Raw genomic sequence first — 20722 nt, 5'->3', positions numbered from 1 at the left:
GCTCACAACATTAATTTATATGTATATACGGATTTGGACTGTGCTGAAAGGTTTATATTCCACATTGGTTAAACTCTTTTCTCAAATGGAAGCCAGAGAGTCTTTATGAAGGGCATCCCCACAACTGTCCATCTCTTTGGAAAGAGGGATAAACTGGGATCATGTTGCTGGACCAAGATGATCAGAATAATAATAACCAATTCTTATGGGAGCTCATTTGTGCTTTATAGCAGAATAATAAACATTTAAAATTGCTAGATGCAACTTAAAGTGATTGAGAGGATTCTATACACACAATCTTTTATTTGATCTTGGTGACAATCTTATGAGGTAGTCATGAATCTTCCCCATTTTACAGAGAAGGAAACTGAGGCTCAGGAAGCCAATATTTCCTTGAGAAACTTTAGGAATAAAGAGACCTCAGGGAGTAAAGTTTATTCATTTGTAAATAGATAATCCTTAATTTACTTCAAGAGAGAGTAAACCATAGGCATCCAAGGTATGCAGATATTTTAATAACCTCAGTGAAGATCCACTTACTTTCTTTTGGCATAACCTATGTCATAAGAATGATCTGAGAAAAAACAAGGATGCAGTTCAAGCTAATTGTCATTCGCTTTTTTATCCATTTAGGCAAACTGGGAAATAAGCAGGTGTTATGATTCCTGCAGTAACATCTTCTTGGAGACTTAACACATCAATCTCTCAGAAAGGCACAGCTTCTTGTCTTTCTTTTTTTCATGAATATTCTATCATTTAGAGATTGTTGTCATTAAAAAAGTGCAAGAAATATACAAAAGAAGTATTGTTAAAAAGTTATGAATAATGTTATAGAGGAGAGTTGTATATATACACTGGAGGGCTAGGACCAATCTTCTCTGTAATTGCTTATCACTCTGAGCTTATTCTTTAAAGGAACTGTGCTTACTATGGATGAGAAGGTAAACTGTGCCTTGAAGCTAGTGGAGTTGAAAGTAAGATTATAGACAAGGAGAAAATTCACAGCACAGAAACTGTTAGCCATTTCTAGCACATATCAAATCTACTACTGTTTATAGGTTTTGAAACTGCACAGGAAAGTTATTAAAAGGCAGTGATCATGTGTGTGTATTTGTGTGTCTGTGTAGGTGCACACTCCACCAGAAAGAGAAAGCTTTGATCACTTTTTTCCCCCTTTCCTTTGCAAAGTCCATTTTTTTAGGCTTTCTTATTTTGTCTCCTCTGTGATTTTTTGCACGTTAGGTAAGTCACTCATTGCTTTCTGACCATTTCAGCTCCACTATGGATAACTGACAAGTTTCATTGATGGAATTTTGTTTCTTTTATTAATTGACTAACATTTATTAAGCACTTCCATATGTCAGTTATGGTTGAAGCAGTGTAAATACAAACTACCTAGCCATAACCTAGTCTAAACTAGGTACAAGGGGTAATATCTTTCTTTTAAAAAATCATAACTTAGAAAAGGTGTTCAACATCACTAATCATCAGGGAAATGCAAATCAAAACCACACTAAGATATCATCTTACACCCGTTAGAATGGCTATAATCACCAAGACAAAAAACAACAAATGCTGGAGAGGCTGTGGAGAAATGGGAACCCTAATTCACCGTTGGTGGGAATGCAAACTGGTGCAGCCACTATGCAAAACAGTATGGAGATTTCTCAAAAGATAAAAAATAGAAATACCTTATGATCCAGCTATCCCACTACTGGGTATCTACCCAAAGAACCTGAAATCAACAATCCCAAGAGGTTTATGCACCCCTATGTTCATTGCAGCATTATTCACTATAGCCAAAACATGGAAGCAACCCGTGTCCCTCGACTGATGTGTGGATAAAGAAGATGTGGTATATATATACAATGGAATACTACTCAGCAATAAAAAAAGACAAAACAGTCCCATTTGCAACAACATGGATGGACCTGGAGGGTAATATGTTAAGCGAAATAAGCCAGAAAGAGAAAGACAAACACTGCATGATTTCATTCATAAGTGGAAGATAAACCAACACATGGACAGAGAGAACTGTTTGGTGGTTACCAGGGGCAAGGGGTGGGGAGATGGACACAAGGGGTGAAGGGATGCATTTATATGGTGACTGACAAACAATAATGTACAACAAAAATTTCACAGTAAAGAAAATAAAATCATAATTTTGGAGCCAGCCCCACAGCATAGTGGTTAAGTTCTGTGCACTCCGCTTCGGCGGCCAGGGTTCACGGGTTCAGATCCCGGGCATGGACCAACGCACCACTCATCAGCCATGCTGAGGCGGCGACCCGCATACAAAATAGAGGAAGATTGGCACAGATGTTAGCTCAGGGCTAATTTTCCTGAGGCAAAAAAAGAGGAAGATTGGCAACAGATGTTAGCTCAGGGCAAATCTTCCTCACCAAAAAAACAAATAACTAAAAAAATTAAAAATCATAACTTAGACTACGATGCAAAATTTTCAACAGCTTTTAAGAGGGAAAGTTGCAAATTTAGTTGTTTCCTAACCTTTTCTTGCAAAATAGTTTATTTGTGAGAGATCATCTTCATTACATTCCCTGTGATTCAACTCACTCAGAAATTTTTTAAAAAATTATTGAGCTCTTATTACTGTTATGTGCTAAGTGAGGCTTTCAGAAGTGAAGAAGATAGTCAAGGTTCTTGTTTATATGAAATAAGTGGTAAATTCTTTGAAACACAACTAAATTATATGACTTAGAAACCTGAAATTAAAATTTAGATTCCTCCTTTCAGAAACATTGAACACTAATACTATACATTTGTAATGTTCTTACGTACATTTTTTTGTTTGGATACAGCAGGATTAGCTGTCAGTAAAATATTACTGTTATTTCTAAAAAGCTGCTCATTATTTCTAAAAAACTAGATATTAAATAGACAATAATACTAACATATGGAAATATATTCAATCCCATTGCTGTAGGCTGGGCTTTTATATCCAGGTAAAAAGAGCTAAGTATTGAGTAACTCATTACTAAAAATTCAATTATCTCCCATTCAGTATGTAATTTCTTCCCACCAAAATTACAATCCAAATCTAAGCTTTGACTTCAAACGCACTAAATTATCTTCAGTAGGACTAAAAATCACTATAAAATAAACTATCCCGCCTAAAATACTGTATAATGTTTCCGTTCCAAAGTCAAGAAATTCTCTAATTTACATTTAAAGCCAAGTAAAGAAACATTTATCAAAATAGTCCCTTTGCACAGCGTTTGGGCTCTGGATGGACACCAGAGAAAAGGTCCATTTCTACTTTTAGAATCACTGCTTGTCAGTGGGTCCTACAAAGGGGTGAGGAAATACATACAGACATGAAAACGCCAGCTTCAAAGCAACGAAAGCTCAGACACATTCAGACCAAACTGTGCTTTCCTTCCAGCTGGCATTCCTAGGCGGGTGTTATTACTCCCTATTAGTGGATTAGGGACAGCTGTTTAAAGACACATGTTAGCATTTGAATTGTATTTCAAGGATGGAAGGGACTTTGATTCATCTAGTTTAACTCCCTCATTGTTAGAGTAAAACCAGGGTCCAGAGAGGGGAGGTGACTTATGCAAGGCGACATAATTGGCAAGTGGCAGAACTGACCAACAGAAGTCAGGTTTTCTCAAACTTAATGTACCCAATAGATTTGGCTGGGCATAAAAAAATCATCTAGAGTACTTAAAAATGCAGATCTCTGTGCCCCATCCCCAGATTTTCTACTTGGGTGGAGCTGGGATGGTGCCCATGATTTACTGTTGATGATGATACAACTGGTCTGAGAATCACACTTGAAAGAATACTGTGCAAATCCTTTAAGATATAACTATTTCCAAAATAAAATGTTAAAGTGGTGTGAGAATTTCAAAGCATAGCTTTAAAGACATTGTTATTCTGCCCACTGTTTCTCAGATATTCATGTGTTCATGTAAAATGCACAACCAATAAAAGTCAAAGTCTGTTAACTATTCAGACACTACCTAGATTATTACAATGAGCCCCTGCAGTGGGTTGGAAATATAAGACTCTGATCATTCTTTTATGTCACAAGATCTTCCAGCTAATATATTTCTAAGGCAATGAGAGGAATATTTCCTTCCAAGACACATTTGAAACTGCAAAGTTTTGTTACCACTAAAGTTTTGTAATGTAATTAAAATTCTCACTTTTGTTGAGGATTTGCTATTTAATAATGTATTCCCTTATTCATTCAATGAATATTTACTGAATATTTACCAGCCAGGCTTTTAGTTAACATCTATTGCATCGTAAGTGTCTTCAAAATGTTTCTGAAAACAAACTTGACAATTCATTAGAAAATGATACTAGAATTTGCAGAGTCAGGTGGGGAGTTCTATTATCTTCTACAACAGCATTTATGAATACAATAAAACATACAGAAATGTTTTGATATTATGCTATGAACTTTAATGTAAAATTACTATTTTAATTGACTACTGAATTAAAGGAAATCTACACAGGCAAAATAACAAAGCAGTAATTAGAATCATAGTTCACTGAAATAGAAAATTACCTTTGTAGGTTAAGATTTATATTAAACCCCAAAAATCAATTCTAATGACAGGCTTGTGTTTTACATCGAGCGATATACACTCCTTTAGGAATTCTCTATGGCAAATAACAAAAGCCTATATGAAGCTTGAATGAAGCATGTCACAAATTTTAACTAACTTTGATGAAATATGACAGATTATTGATTTTAACTCAATTGAGAGTATGGGATTACTATATCTAAATCAAACACGACCCCAAAAGATCCACCATTATGCTTTTGGGTATATATTAATATGATGTCATTTCAGTGTATTTTGATTTATTTGTTGATTCTCCATCTTGCTCCAAAAAGGATTTAAGGCTATCATTTCAAGTTAAGGTTTGCTTTTCAGACTTTTTCAGATGAAATGAAAGAAGTAATTAGATTTCCATCAACAGATTCTCAGTTTTCAGACCATGTTCTGTCCATGGCTTCATTTTATTTTCTGGAGGGCACTGCAAAGGATTCCAACTTCACCTACAAAGAAAAACAAATGAGCCACTCACAGCACGAGCAAACACTGTTCAAGTGTCCCCAATGTGCAAAGCCCTAGGGGATCACTGGGATGCGTGGATATGCTAAGGCCACCCCAACCTTCAAAGAGCTTACAGCTTAGCTATGGTGACAGAATTTGGGCAGTTATGGCACAGGGACTTACAAGTTTTAATGTAATTAGCTTCCTCTTTTCATAGACTGTTTCTCAGGGAAGTAGATAACAGGTTTCTCCCTAGGGAAATCACTAGCTGTTCTGTTGCTTTTTTATATGACCAGCCATAGATGTTTGCAAGGAGCTAAGCCATTGAACCTAAAAGTGTGGTTTACACAAACCTCCTGTGTCAGAATCACCTGGGGGCTTATTACAAATACAAACTCCTAAGCCTTACCACAAATTTAGTAAATTTAGTCTGGGCTATGATTCAAGACTATTAATTTTTAACTAGTTCTCCAATTGGTTCTGATGCACACTAGGTTTGAGAATGCATAGTCTAAGCAGATAACTCAGCCTAGATTGTTAGACCACTAAACCAAGGTATGATGGCGCCACTCCCATTCATGCCACGTTCTCCCATGCCCACAGGCCATAGGGAGAGAGACTCTTCATAGAAGTGGAAGGGGCCTTGGAGACAGACAAGCCTCACTGCCTCCTAGATCCTGAAGAAACAGAAGTGTGACAAGGTGATGGGGCCTTATATAAGGTCATATAGCTCTAAGGATCCTTCAGTTCCTAAATTGTTATTCTGTGATTTTAAAAATTCTCTCATAACAATAGCCTATGGAGTTATTTTTGCCTTTTCAGGGAAAATAAGAAAGAGAGAGAAAATAGCTAAGGCCTGACCTCTCTGTCTTACATCCCAGCCTCTGGAGCACTTGGCTGGCCTCTTTGGTGAACAGATCTATTCTAGCCGAGTAGCCAAGATGGAGTCTATGGGAGTGAATCAGCTTCAGGCTTTTTCAAAATGGCTTATCACAAGTAGACTCCCTAATGGGGAATGGTTATAATGGTCAGGGCCAGCTCTAGATATTGGAGGTGGCCTCAGGCAATGTCAGAGGGGTATTATAGGGATACTTTCAAGCCCACCTGCCCCTTTGGTCGTCATTAGCAGTACATAAGGTAGAAACCTCCCCTTGGCCTAGAATTCTTCCCTTTAGGCTCATTTCTTTGTTGATTTTGTCCATTATATTCAATAGCTCTTGAGTACCTAATATAATTTTTAGGAATAAGGCTGGGTGCTGGGGATTTGACAGTGAACTTGACATGGCCCTCTGCTCAGGTCTTGTTGGAAAGACAGACAAGTAAACAATTACAAAACAATATAATGATAAGCACTCTGAGAGAGGGATCTATGGGACTGCTGAGACAGAGGAGGGACACCCAAACCAGTCTTCCTATAAGAGCAGATGTCTACGAAAGACTTAAAGGATGAACTGGAGTTGGGGACTTCTAAATGGGAATGGGAAGGAGAGTATTTTGAACAAAAAGAACTGCAGGGAAAAGTCCAGAAGCCAGGAGAGAGCATGGGAACCAAAAACTGGTCGGAGTTGCTGGAGTGGAGTTTAAAGGGCTAGAGAGAGAATCAGGCGAAGAAGAAGGAACTCTTTGATTTTTTTAAGAGCAACTATTATAATATCCTCATTGTCTAGGAAGAGGGGAAGGGCAACAGATGACCTATTAGATGGCTGATAAAGTAAAGAGCACCTGTCATCTTGGAGCTGAGATTCCAGGCAGCCAATATCCATTACACACTCAGGGGAAAAGGGGTGTAGAGGCAAAGGCGAAAGAGGAACATGGCAGTGACAAGCCAGGGTGGAAAGGTGGCGTGATTTCGTGATTTATAATAAGAAATATATATTTGGTCTCCATCCCTCTTTCTGGTACAGAGCTCCTAGAACACTTGGAATTTCCCAAGTGAGGAGAGTGATAAAGGTGTCTTTTGTTATGTTGATGAGGTGACTTCTGGAAAGCACCTAAGGATGCAGCTGGTTGCAGTGGAACGAACCATATGATTAGAGGGTTGGGCTGGAGGTTGCATCAAGTGCCAATGGCCAATGATTTAATCAATCATGCCTACGTAACAAAGTCTCCATAAAACCCAGTCCTGGGTTCAGACAGCACCTGAGTTGGTGAACATGTGGAGGTGCTGGGAGAGTGGTGCTCCTGGAGAGGACTTGGAAGCTCCCCGCCCCTTCCCTATGCCTTGCCATATGCATTTCTTCCATCTGGCTGTTCCTGAGTAATATCCTTTTACAATAACCCAGTAATCTAGTAAGTAAAACGTTTCTCTGAGTTCTATGAGCCGCTCTAGCAAATTAATTGGATCTGAGGAGGGGCTCTTCGAACCTCTGATTTACAGCCAGTCAGTCAGAAGTATAGGTAACAACCTGGACTTGCAACTGGAATCTGAAGTCCAGGGAGGAGGTCCTGGGAACCTCCAATCTGTAACCTGTCAGCCAGAAGCACAGGCAGCAACCTGGGCTTGTGACTGGTGTCTGAATTTGGAGCGGAGCTATCTTGTAGGACTGAACCCTTAACCTGTGGAATCTGATGCAATCTTGGAGAAGATAGTGTCAGAATTGAGTTGAATTGTAGGACACCCAGCTGGTGTCTTAAGAATTGCTTGGTGGTGTGGGGACCCCTCCCCCAACATTGGAGATGGTATGGTGGTAAGAGGTGAAGTGGAAACTAGGAGGGTCAAAGAAGAAAGGACGCTCAAAGGCAATCTGGCCTTTCTGCCAAGATTCTTTCCCTCAATAAACCAGTGGCTTACCTGGAGATGCTTCTCTCCTTAATTCAATATTTACTAAATTTCTTATTGTTCCTATAGGAAGAAGGTAAGAAAACACAATCCTCTATTTCTTGGAAAGAGAGTGGCCTCCTAGGGTATAAGTTACTTACTGTTGATGGAGTCAGCCAAAATCTTAAGTTGCTGGATATTGTCCAAGACTTCAATCCTTTGAGTGTACGGGTCATAACGAACTGAGAAGGGCCGCGGGATTGTAGCAGCAAAATTCCTGAAAGCAAAATCACAGACCTCAGGGAAGGGCATCATGTGGGGAAAAATAATTCTAAAAAATTTCTCAGTGGCATTTCACTTGGCTGTTAGTAGCCGTGAAACCTCACTAGAACAGGGGCTTTAGAAGCCAGGCTGGGAAGTGAAATGGAGTTTTAGTGAAGTCCTCTTGGGCAGCCTTTGTGTGCTGTGTGTGTCTATGCATATATACAAACATGTGTATGTGCATATTTATTGAGCCACCTACCTCCAAAAAGACAGAGGCAGCTTACAATAAAAGCACAGAATACAATAAGGCCAAAATTCTTATCATTAAATAAAATGAAAAGAATAAGTAAAATCTAGCCAGAGAACGCTATAGAAGAACATACAACCAATTGTATTTGACTGTACCAATTGATTGCTTGACAATCAATGCAAAGAGGGAAACATAGTTCTCAAGAGTTGAAGAAAACACTACGCTATTAATGAAACTTAACATGGATTGAGTGCCTCCTATGTACCAAGAACTATGTTAAGTTCTAACTGTTCTATAGTCTTTACAACTATCATTCCTAATTTAATCTTTATAAACCTTAGGAGAAAGTTAGTATTACTAGCTCCATTTTACAGATGAGGAAACTGAGGTTGGGGAAGCTAAGTAGCTATCAAGGCCATATGAGCTATAAATTGTGAAGCTAGGAAGGGACCCAGGGAGTTTGATTATGGGCTGTGCTCTTCACTTCCCTTCCTTCCTGATGCATTACTCCTGGATCTGGGAAGAACGTACCATGAGAGCCTTTATAAGGGACACCAAACAATGTAACTAACAAGATATTTCAAAATGGCCTATCAAATGCAAGGACATCACAAGTCCTTGTGATAGTACTAAGACAGTACTAAGTTGGCTTCTAATGAGAATAGAAGCCACCATACTGAGAAGACAACTGTAAGGGAGGCTAGTAGGTCTCTCCAAGTTTGGCAAGAGTGGTGTAGCATTGTGGCTGGAAACCCAAGTTCCAGATCCAGATTCCTGGGGCTCAAATCCTGCCAGTCATGGCCTTGTGACCATGGGCAAGGGGTTCCTCTATACCTTGGTTTCCTCTATAAAACAGAACAAGAGCAGGACTACCTCAGAGGGTTGTAGCAAGTGCTTTTATAGCACAGAGTAAGTCCTTCGTGAGCATTAGCTCTTGTCTTTTATTAGTGACTGGGGACTCATGAAGAATAAATGGTTAAGTCTATCTCTCCACCTCTTCTTCTCTGAAAAGAGCTTTGTCAGCCCAGTTGGTGACACGAAACATGTAATGCACTTCTATGATGTGGCCCACTCTGCACCTCTTCCCTCTCACAGTACACCTCGTTTTTGCTTTGGGAAATCTACCTGTACCCCTGCCGGATGTACCTCAGTTGGGTAGTTGGTCTCAGGCCCAGCTCTTATCTGTCCAAGAAGTGGCACATGACCAAACTCAGCCTTATTTCTTCCTAGAACTTGAATCTTGAAACTGAAAATGGTTGGCATTGGTTTTTCTTAGCCAGATGCTCAGATGAAACCCCAGAGATGCCCAGATCCCTTCCTTTTATTGAACCTTGCTTTTTAGAATTCTCTTTCACTCTTTGAGCCTCCTCTCAGTGGAATGGAGATTTTGTTAGTGCCTCCTCTGGGCTCTGGGAACTGGCAGAGCAAGTGGGATTTCAAAGGCCTAAGAGGCCCAGGTCCTGGCACGATCTTCCCTGTTGGTCTGAGATTGATCACTTCCGGGGTTAGGAAGTCTTCTCCAGAAGGACCCACCCAAATGTGATTCCAGTGTGACAGGGTGGTTACAAGTACTGGCTCTGAGTCCCACTGCCTGGGTCCAAACCCTGGGTCACCACTTACTATCTGTATGACCTTGGGTGAGTTACTTACCCTCTATATGCTTCTGCACCCCCATCTGCAAACTTTGAGTCTTATTTGAAGATTAAATGAATTAATACATGAAAAGTACTTAGAACAATGTTTGGCACATAATAGGTACTGGACATCTTACCTGTTATTAGTATTGTTATTATCCAGGTGGGGTAATGCCCTAATCCACAAAATCCATAACCCTAAAGGGGTGCCAGGAATGGCAGAGTGGAGCCTTTAGGGGATAGAGGAAGGCTAGGCTCCCAGTAAAGGGTAGAGGTTTAGGAGAGAACTAGAAGAGAGTGGCAGGAAGGACTTGAAAGCCCTGGAGAGAGGGGGAGAAAGGAAGTCATTTTAGGCCAAACCAAGTAGACTTGCGGCCAGTATATACTCTTTCGTTACCTAAGCCCAATGCATTGAAAGCTGACATGCCCAGCTTCATGGATCCCAGAGGGCTATATACCTTACATCTATCATCCATCATTGATAAGATACAAAAAAGAAGTTGTAACGAATGGTGAGTACCAGGGTTGCCATGTCCAGGTAGACCCTGTGCCCCACCTGTCTCTTGTTGGGAGGAGAGTTGCTCAAGCAGGTTAATGGCAGGGCCATCAGCTCAGAGGGCCAAGAGTCTCCAAGTCCTGGTACCTCTTCGTCAGCCTCTTGCTGACCTGCCCCTGAGATTGATGCATTCGCCAATTACTTAGTAAGTTCTTACTTTCTGTTAGGTGCTGTTCTAGGAGCTGGGGGAAGAGCAGGAAACAGAAATGACAAAAATCCCTACCTTCATGGAGCTGAAATCACATAATATATTAGACATTAGTAAGTGCTAAGGAGAAAAATAAACCACAGAAGAGGGTAAGGAGTGCTGGCAGCGGGGCTGGGTAGCGATTTTACATAAGTTGGTTAGAGAAATACACACAGAGAAGGTTAAATGTGGGAGAAGATTTGAAGGAGAGGGAGCGAGTTATGCAGGTATCTGGGAAAATAAAGCGAACAAAGGCCTGCCCCAGGTTAGAAGACTTCTAGGACTGATTTGGTGTGCGGACTTCTGTGGCCATGCTGTACACTGGACAGTTCAGGCCCTGGACTTGGTGGCTGCATTGAGCAAAAGTCAGGTGGCAGAGTTGTTTGCAGGGGTCGGCATGTCCAAACAATAAGCCAAGAAAGGGGTCCCACTGAGGAATATCTCCCAACAGAGAGTGGAAAAGGATGAGACTGGGGAGGCTGGGGAGATAACTGTCTCCTGCCCACTGTTGCTGTAGGCATTGGAGTCCACTCTCCTGGCCAACTACCCAAAGATCAGTGGCACTAGACCAAGTCAGGAGGTCCCAAGAGATGCTGGCCCACCTTGGTCGCCATCTCACCTCACTTTCTCCTTGGCATCATTAAAACTCTCAGCCACGTAATACAGGGGCTGGAACTCCGTGATGGTGTACTCCTGGACAGCTGTCTTCTCCAGATCCAGGGGGAGGAGCTTTGGCTTGTCAGACAAGCAGTACTGCAGGCCCCAAGTGGAAAGTTTTCATAGTTAAATCAGGGTCGCTGGTCCTTGCTGCATCCCATAGGCTAAATGTGCATCTTCTCCCATCTCACCCTGCTTCCTTCCACACCTAGCCCATAGGCAGGAAACTAAATTATTGTGCATGTACTAGATCCTACCCTTCATAGCCCATCTAAAACCTACAGCCAAGATAGAAAGGAGTAATTCACTGCAACCATTTTCAAGTAAGGTGATCAATAGACAATGTGGGAGCCAACCGCATTTTCTGGCATGTGTTAGCATACATCTGTATGCATAGTTCAACTTCGGGATCAGGAGATCCCTCTGCCCTGGACACCTGTATACTTGCAGTTCAATTTCTACCTCTAATACCCAGAGTAATGACCAAATCATAGCTGCTAAGGTACCAACTACTTGAGGATGAGCCCCCAGGTTGCATCTCAAAATGGATGTAAATGAGGTGCAAAAATCACCAAGAGAAGAAAAATGGCCTCCTATACCAACCAATTTCAAATCCATCCTTGGTTCCTGTTAGGGTCATACCTGCAATTCACCAAAGGATGACAGGAGCCCAGCACCATATGCCTTTATGGAGTCCCCTTGTTTGCAGAGCCCGAACTCGACAGTAAACCAGTAAATCTGGAATGGAAAGTCAAGTTGAGAGCACACCCCAAGGAAGGGGAAGGCAGTAGATGCCCCAGGGCCAAGGACAGTATTGCCTAGGTGGGAGTTTGTGCAGGTCTGTTCTCTGAACCAGTGCGACCTGGGGTCACCTCTCTGTGTCCTAGGTCTCACCTTATCCAGTCACCTGTTGAATCAAGAGTTGGCTGAATGCAAGATGTAATTGGAAGCAGCGGAGGGGGAGTATTGAGGAAGCCCCAAAAAGGATACCCCAACAACTTCCTCTCTCCATGAGAGGAACTCCTCCACCCCTGTTGTTTTCTTCTCTGTGGCATCCACTAGAGTGAGATGTTGCCCTAAGTTGGTTGGACTTCCCAGGCAATCCCATCAGGCTCAGCAGCAGGAGGTAGGAGATTGGGTAGTGAAAGAATCAATGACGGGGTATCCCATCATCCATGTTAAAACTCAGGTTGTTTCTGAATTAACTCCTGTCGACCTCTGCACTTATCCTCCCCAAATAACCAATACCTTTTCTTTCAACAGCTCCCAGTCCTAGATGCCTGGCCTGGGAAAGATGGTCCTGGAATTCTGTCATAACCCTACTGACTAACTAGGGCGCAAGAACCCCAGGACTGTTCTCAGCCCAGTATACCAATAATAAGATTTTCTTGAGAAGTTAGATTGGCAATGGGTACTTTTATCATTCTTACATCAGGTAACATGATGCTCTGAGTTCTGACTTTATTTTCTTCTTACAAGTAAGAGATTCTATCAAGCTCTGCAGCTTCTTCGAAGGCTGCTCTTTTCTTTGTTTTTTCCTGAGGACAGTTTGCCCTGAGCTAACAACCGCTGACCATCTTCCTCTTTTTGTATGTGAGCTGCCACCACAGCATGGCATAGGTCCACGCCCGGGAACCCAACCTGGGCCGCTGAAGCAGAGCGTGCCAAACTTAACCACTAGGCCACTGGGGCTGGCCCTGAAGGCTGCTTGTTGCGTCTCTACAGCATCCGGCATTTAAAAACTTATGTCCACACAGGTTTAGCTCTTTAGACTCTCATGATACTTTTGAGATGAGCAGAATAGAAACCATTGTATCCATTTTTGGAGATGAGGAAGCAAAAACCACCTCCTCAGGCTGTCAGAGCAGCTGATCAGCAAGAAAGAACCTTCTGGGAGTTTTTGGCCTTCTGATAAATTGAATTCATAAACTTCCAAACTGAAATATCCTAATGATAGATTTGCATTCCTTTGTGGTCCCTAATTCCATTATAAAGTTTTATTTTTCATCTTCCAGGCTGAGCACATTATAAGAAATGTGGCTTAGGGGCTAGGGAGGGATGTGGTACTCAAGTTGGGAAGGAGCTATAGGAAAGAAAGCCCCTGGTGTGCAGAGTCGCTGCTTCCATCCTTCAATGGATGAGTGTCATCATATTCCCTGGGGAGGAGGAAGAGTTCAGTAAGAAGGGGAAAGCCCACTCCCGCTTCTATCTTGGTTCTGAGAAAAGACAGATCCTAATGCTGGCTCCAAGTGGAAAGGTGGAGAGTAAACATTCCTTCTTCAAAGCCGTGAATCCAGACTACTTCTCACACACACCTGAGGCCCACGGGTTCTCAAGGGCTATCATTACAGCCTGTCGGTGTTTTCAAGACACTCTGCTTAAAATTACATGTAAACATGTGCATGAAGCTGATTGCAAAATCAAACCGTTAAGGAGAAGTCAAAATGTGAAATTTCACTTGAGCAAATGTAACCCAGTGCATTCTGATTTTATTCCCAAATGACCTGGCTTTCAGGGGAGGAGCAAAGCTTCAAAGACCTGAGGCACTCCCACTACCCACCAGGGAGAGAGGGGACTTACCGTAGCGAGTTTCTCAATGTACTCATCAGGGGCACCCAGAGAGGCGAGGCCAATTTCCTGTAATTGTGGAGAAACAGAGTCACTGGCATGGCTGGGGTCTGCCCATCTTCGACCTTTACCCTTAGTCCCAACCTCATACCTGACCACAGGGAAGTGATGGGTGACCAGATGTCTTCAGAAAGACCCAGATAGACCCTGATTGTTCTGTCAAGTCTTCCCTGACCACATATCATAGAGTTACAGATCTCTAGAGCAGGGGAAACCTTTTCCCAACACTTGGTCCTTTGTATTCGCTTTACGAATGAGAAAACTGAGGCACAGAGAATGGAGATGGAATGTTCAAGGTCACACAGTACGTTGTGTCTAAAAGCTTCATCTCTTGAGTCCAGCTCAGTGATTATTCTTCCACAGCTCAAGTGGAACATTCCTGGAGCACTGGATGAGTCTTAATCATGTACCCCGAAGACACCACAGGAGAATGCAGAGAAATGCTTGACATCCGTCCAGGTATAAATGTAGTTGGAGAGTCTGAAATGTCATGGACCACTTCTCATCACAGCTCCAACTGCAGAATTCCTCTAGCAGCCTCTTTGTCTACGTCACAGCATTTGCTTCAGCCCGCCTTGTATCAGACAGAGTATATATAGTGCATATATACAAATACATACATATATATATACCTTCCTTACTATATGCCTATACGCATTTGGTCATTGCAAAAATATTTATTGTCTTTTCTGTGGTTGGCAGTGTACACAATCAATAAATATTGACCTCATGGTATCTATATTTGAGTGGGTGGAGATAGACAACAAATCAGAGTAAGAGAAAGGGAGACAGGTGATATCAAAGAAGGATCTGGATCCCGATCATGTGGGAGCTTTTTGGCTATTTTAGGGCTTAGGATTTTTCTCTCAGTGAAATGGGGAGCCATTGCAGGGCTTTGAGCAGAGAAAGGACAAGATCTGGTTTATGTCATCAAAGATTTACTCTGGCTGCTGTGTGAGAATAGACTGTAGGGGGTCAAGGGTAGAGGCAGGGAGACCAGTTAGGAGGCTACTGCAGTCACTGGGCTGAGAAACGATGGTGGCTGAGACCAGACTGGTAGCAGTGGACATGATGAGCAATGGTCGATTCTCATAGTACCTTCAAAACATATTTTGAAGGTAAAACACAGAATTTTCTGAAAGATTGGTTGTGGGTACGTGAAAGGAAAAGGAGTCAGTAAGGTCCCGCAAGTGCTTTTGGTTTGAGCAGCTAGAAGGATGGAGTCGCCATGAACTAATTTAGGGAGAGCTGTGGGTAGAGAAGGTTTGAGCGGGAAGATCAGGAATTCAGTTTTGGATAGGATGACTAGAGATGTCTACTAGACATCCATATGGAGATATTGAGTAGGTGGTTGGATATGTAAGTCTGAGTTTGGGGACTGAAGTCCAGGCTGGAGATATAAACGTGTTCATTATCAGGGCAGAGATGATCTTTAAAGCCATGAGATTGGGTGAGAGAACACAGAGAGAGAGAAGGACTAGGATCGGGTCTACTTTGAAGCAAGAGGCTACGTGGTCTTCATCTCTGTATCCTCTCTGGGCCAAACCCAGAGCATGGCTCACATTACATACTGAGAAAATGTCGTCTGAGTTAGAGTGACCAAATTCAGACACTGCCCTTAGCCTGGCTCTATTCTCCTGCCTCTTGCCCATCTCTGTTCCATCCACTCTGCCCAGACATGCCACAGTCTAACAGAAGCCATTGATAAACCCAGGATTGAAATGATGTTCTGTTCTCATAGCCACCAATCTTTGTGAACCCAGAGTTTGCCTAAAACAAGGGGTCCCAAGATTTCCCTGTGCTTCACCCCCACCCCATCTTGCACTCTAACGGGAAGCAAGTCCTGCTTTTAGATCAAAAAACAATGTGCTCAGGGAACTTTCAAAATGACGCCCTGCCTTAGAACTGTCCAGGTCAAAGTTGGAACCATGTGACACTCATGGCCCAGTAGCTTCCATCTGTCGACGGGGATTGTCCACTCCTCTGTGGGGCTCCCCCAAAATGGAAATGGCTTAAGGAGGATTGTCGCTTAGCCTCTGACTGGGCAGAATAGCTTCTGGTGGTGAGAATAAAAATTTCCTATTCTCCAAGGAAAAAACTGATTTTTCTTTGGCCATAGAAACAAATCTGGGTTTTAAAGCTGTCCCAAGCAATCAATGACACTTTAGTAGTAGGAACCATGCTTCTCAAAGTCAGCTGGTCACCAATAGCCTCAGTCCATTGGTGACACCTCCACAGTTAAAGTTCAACTAATCTCTAAACACTCCCACTTCTAAAAGTCCAACAGTCTCTGAACTTCACAATTCCCAAAACCCCACAAAAAAGCAAGAATTTTCTTTGTTTGGGGAGGCTGGGTCTTACAAGTGCAGTTCTCCCTTACACAGCAAGCAGTTAATTCAGCTTTTTGTTTGTTTGTTTGTTTGTTTTGGATACTTAGTGGTAGCCTTTTCAACCAACAGTGGAAATATTTATTTCTTCTAATTGAGGGAAAATGCTTATAAAATTCACACACAATCCCATTACTCTGAAATTCATACTTGGTCCAGTATTTGCTCATGGATCATTCTATATGATCTTCATTCTTCCTTGTGAGGAAGAGGACTGGCAGGGAGGTCTTTGTAATGATTCTCATCTGTGGGTCAGATGGGTAGTCTGGCAATTTACCTCAGGTCACACAGCTGGTTAGTGACAGGGTGGGGCCTATGGGTGCATCATTCAACTCTCTGATGATCCCAGCTACCCAACCATGGTTCTAGGCTGCCTCTCAGTGCCCAGAGAGAATTAGTAGGATTCTTTCACTCATCCAAAAAGCATTTTTTGAGTCTGCTCACCACTGTGATAGATAAATCAAGGTCTAGCTTACTGCTTTGATGATGGTGACAAGACATCTGGCTCATTATTTTTTGCCAACTATGAGTTAACCTATTGGCATTGGATACTTGAAAAATATCATGTTACTTAATTAAAACATATACAAAGATGACTGCCTGACAAGGTAGGAAGTGGCAAGTCCCAAAAGAGAAGGGAAAAGGTGTTAGGAGAACTTGGGAGAAGGTAAGGTTACTTCTGCATGGGGATCAGGGAGGATTTCAGTGATGAAAAGGCTCTTAAACTACACCTGGAAGGGCGAGTGAGATTAGCAAATTCAACAACATAATTCAAAGGATGAGTAATTCACCAGTCTCATGCTGTGGTCTCTGGAATGGGTATTTAGCCATCTCCATGGGACCACACACCCATCTCAGGTGGGATCATAGAACTGTATCTTGCAGAGGACATGAGTGCCTCTCCCTGGGTTCAATTAATTTGAGCTATCCATGTCTCCACCCTGTAACTAGAAGGCTAAAGAGATCTGTTTCTCACCTGGGAAAACTGGGCAAAGCTGCGATCTGAAAACAAGGGCACATGTCCCAACAGCTCATGGCAGATGTCACTGAAAGACAGAAAGTACAGAGCTTAGAGGGGAGGAGGGTTATAAACCAAGCCAGACTCAGTCTCTCTACATGAGGAATGGGCAGGAAGAAAGGAAGTAACTCATTCAGGTTTATGACCTTACTTCCAAGCATAAGTGGTGTGCAAAGCTTGGGGTCAGATGAGGCAAGGTACAAAAGAAAAGGAAGAAGGGGGAAGAAGAGTAAGTGGCAGGGCAGGAACAGCAACCAGGGGGTCTTAGATGTATGCTCAGCGGGGTGCAGAACAGAAGAGCCATTATTCCTATGGGCTCTTCCCATATACCTGAGTGACCTGTGGGTCGCAAACACTTCCCATCCCAAGTCTTCACCTTGACATTGACATCCTGGGCAGATACAACGTGCTCAGTTATTCCCCATGGGAAAAATTTTTTTTTTTTTTTAAATAGTGCTGCTCCTTTCCTATTCTGGAGGGGAGCAGCAGTCGGAGAAGAAAATTGACACTTATTTAACACTTTTTGTGCCAGGTCTATTAGGAACAGGTCTTTTCAGATTTGTAGTAATGGACCTTGTGGACAGGGAAAAATCATTTTGGGGATCCTACTGACTTTTTTTGTATAAATTGCATAAGTTCTATTTGACTGAGAAGATGGCTAAACGCAAACGTAAGAAGTATAGAGGCTTGCCATTCTCTACCTCCTGCCAAGACACAATTGAGGCATAGAAAGATTAAACTCATCTAGATATATATCAGCAGGTGTTGAGATAGCTTGCTGCCACTTGTTCCGGTTCCCATTTGGAACTTCATAGCTCTCACTCTGACAATCCTTTTGAACTTAAATGTGACCTCTCATTTCTACCACCAAGGGAGATCTGAATTTTTGATTCACAGGATTCCCAAATCTCCAATCAGTATGGTCTATTCGGACAGAGAAAATCCTCAGAAGAGATGAGTTTTTCTCAGTACTACCATCAAACAATCCAGGCAACGTGTCCTGTGGATTGGCCGCAATGAACCCAAACCTCATTCCTGGAGCAGGGAGAGATGACACTTACTGTGGCTGGCGACTGGCAGTGGGAGGACAGTACTCACGGTTCAGGTGTATACATGGGCTTGGACCCATGTCTGATGTACTGGGTACAGTGGAAGACTCGGAAGGCGAGGCCACCCAAAAAATCTCGAGAGGAAAGCAGGCCAGCCACAGGTCGAAGGCGGAACCCAGTGCAAGCTGGGAAGCAAAGGAGAAAGAAAACTCAAAGCCCATCACAGCAGAGCCAGAGGGGCCTGAAGACCTTTAGGTAGGGAAGCAGTACACTCAACTCTCCAGGAGCACGGGTGTTGATGCCAAGTAGACCTTGCTTCAAATCTCTGCCCCAATACTTTCTAGCTGGGTGATTTGGACCAAGTAATAGCACTTCTCTGAGCCTCAGTTTCCTTATCTGCAAAATGTGGATAGATATTTCTTAGGTATCTGAGAATCAAAAGAGCTAATAAATATGAAGTACTTAGCACAGAGCCTAGCATGTTGGAAACATCCAATTAATTTAGCTTTCATTATTGTTTGTTAAGTGGAACACCTATTCCCTGCTTCTCATGTATCCAGAGTGCTGAGGGAATTTTCACTCCACTTTCCAGAATGGAAAAGTGTAGAGGCAACACTTTTAGCTTCTATGCTGCACCTCACACTGTCCACCACATGAGGAGCAGTGACTTCTCCTATTGGACCGTTTGGGAAGAGGAATGAATATTCTCAATTTGACTCTTTCTGCCCTTTCTCTCCTGACTGTCTCTGTGCAGAGGAGTACATTCCAGTCGGCTCTTGGCCATGCAATGGACTTTACACTGTGCCAATGAATTGGCAAGTAAGTTTACCTAATCCAGGGGTGAAATAACACGAAGTCCATTGTGGCTGCACATCTACACCACATTCTGTAAGTTGCTTTTATCAATAATAAAGCTGACATTTTGTTCACCATCTCTCCGGGTTCTATATCTGTCTCTCAATTTGTTTCAAACTTGGAAGGAGAATAACAATGACAGTGATAATGATGACAATAAGAGCTAACACTATATATTTACCTATCATATGTCAGACACCATTCTAAGCACTTTATATATACTAACTAATCCTCATAATAACCCTATGCCACAGATGCTCTAATTATCCCCACTTTACAGATGGGGAAGAAGAGGCACAGAAATGTTCAAGTTCTTGTCCAAGGTCACAGCTATAAACAGCCTGGTTTTAGAGTCTGTTCTCTTAATTACTACTCTATAACTCCCCAACTGCTAGCATTACTGTTTTATTATTCTTATTGTTGGTTATGGCAATGTGGGTAATTAGCCAAAGAATGTCTCACCCCTCCGCCTATGTTCCCTGGACATTTAGGCTGAAATTCACTCTGCTTGGGCCCCTGCTCCCTTCTTTATCTGAGAAGTAAAGACTTTCTAAATGCAAGAGACCCAAAAGGTCATCTGGTCCACTCCCAATCTATGCCAGCCACCACTTCCCTCCCTGCCAGGTAGTTTTCCTGGCTCCTTGCCCCAGAGCTGACCATGCTATCTCCACATAGTTCAGGCACACAGAAAATTCTTTATTTCTCTAAACCTGTGGTCTGTCTCCCTATTTTCCCTCATTCTACCTGGCACATAGTAGGTGTTTAATATGTGTTAGTTAATTGTTTTATTTTGGTTTTGCTGAATTAACACCTCCTGGAAGAAAGGAAAACACTTATCTCCCCTGGAAATGATGTGCAGAAGCTAGTTATCCCAATAATGTATTTCCCCACTGAGTTACTCAGATTCCAATTCTGCCCAAATTCCCTGAGCACCTACTGTAGATGGAGCATTATTCTGGGTGCTTTCATATTCAACATTTCCCTATGAGAAAGGCTAACAGGCTGACACAGTCTCCATTTGACAGCTGACTAAACTGACCCTCATCCAACCAGAGAGGGTCAAAACAAGATTCATACCAGATGGATGTGTAGACTTAGAGCCCAGGGCTCTTGGCTCTGCCCCGCAAATAGCACATTTCTTATGCAAGCTCACACTGCAGCCATCTCATAACAGAGTAGGAGCTGCAAGAACTCTGTCTGGGCACCCAGGATTCTAAGTAGCATGAAAAAAATACTTTCAGGGACATGGATACGACAAAATCTACGCCTGATGCCTTTTCTTGGATGAGAGCAGATTCATGGTGAAGGCTAGACAGGAGGCAGAACACAGCAGTGAAATCCCATTTTTCCTGGGAGACTCAACCTGCAAGCATTACCACAAACACACTCACGCTGGCCTCGGTTTATTTTTCTTCCCTTTCCGATTCCCCCCGCCTCCTGGCC

The 20722-nt window shown here is 42.5% G+C and overlaps 1 protein-coding gene across 1 annotated transcript in view; it reads right to left on the bottom strand.

Annotated features, from left to right (window-relative positions):
- Positions 1-4428: 4428 nt before the first annotated feature.
- Positions 4429-20722, bottom strand: part of PAH (phenylalanine hydroxylase) — a 68490-nt gene continuing 52196 nt past the window's right edge. The window contains exons 7-13 of the mRNA XM_004418036.3: positions 18474-18609; positions 17334-17403; positions 13923-13979; positions 11985-12080; positions 11305-11438; positions 7956-8071; positions 4429-5038 (exon numbers count right to left, since the gene is read on the bottom strand). Coding sequence (XP_004418093.1) covers positions 4995-5038; positions 7956-8071; positions 11305-11438; positions 11985-12080; positions 13923-13979; positions 17334-17403; positions 18474-18609 — 653 coding nt within the window. The 3' untranslated portion in view covers positions 4429-4994. The remainder of the gene's footprint in view (positions 5039-7955; positions 8072-11304; positions 11439-11984; positions 12081-13922; positions 13980-17333; positions 17404-18473; positions 18610-20722) is intronic.

Source organism: Ceratotherium simum, chromosome 25 (assembly GCF_057802395.1).
Source record: "Ceratotherium simum simum isolate JZ-2026a chromosome 25, ASM5780239v1, whole genome shotgun sequence".
Lineage (NCBI taxonomy): Eukaryota > Metazoa > Chordata > Mammalia > Perissodactyla > Rhinocerotidae > Ceratotherium > Ceratotherium simum.
The sequence above is the reverse complement of the archived record's forward strand: the minus strand, read 5'-3'. Positions and strand labels throughout refer to the sequence as shown.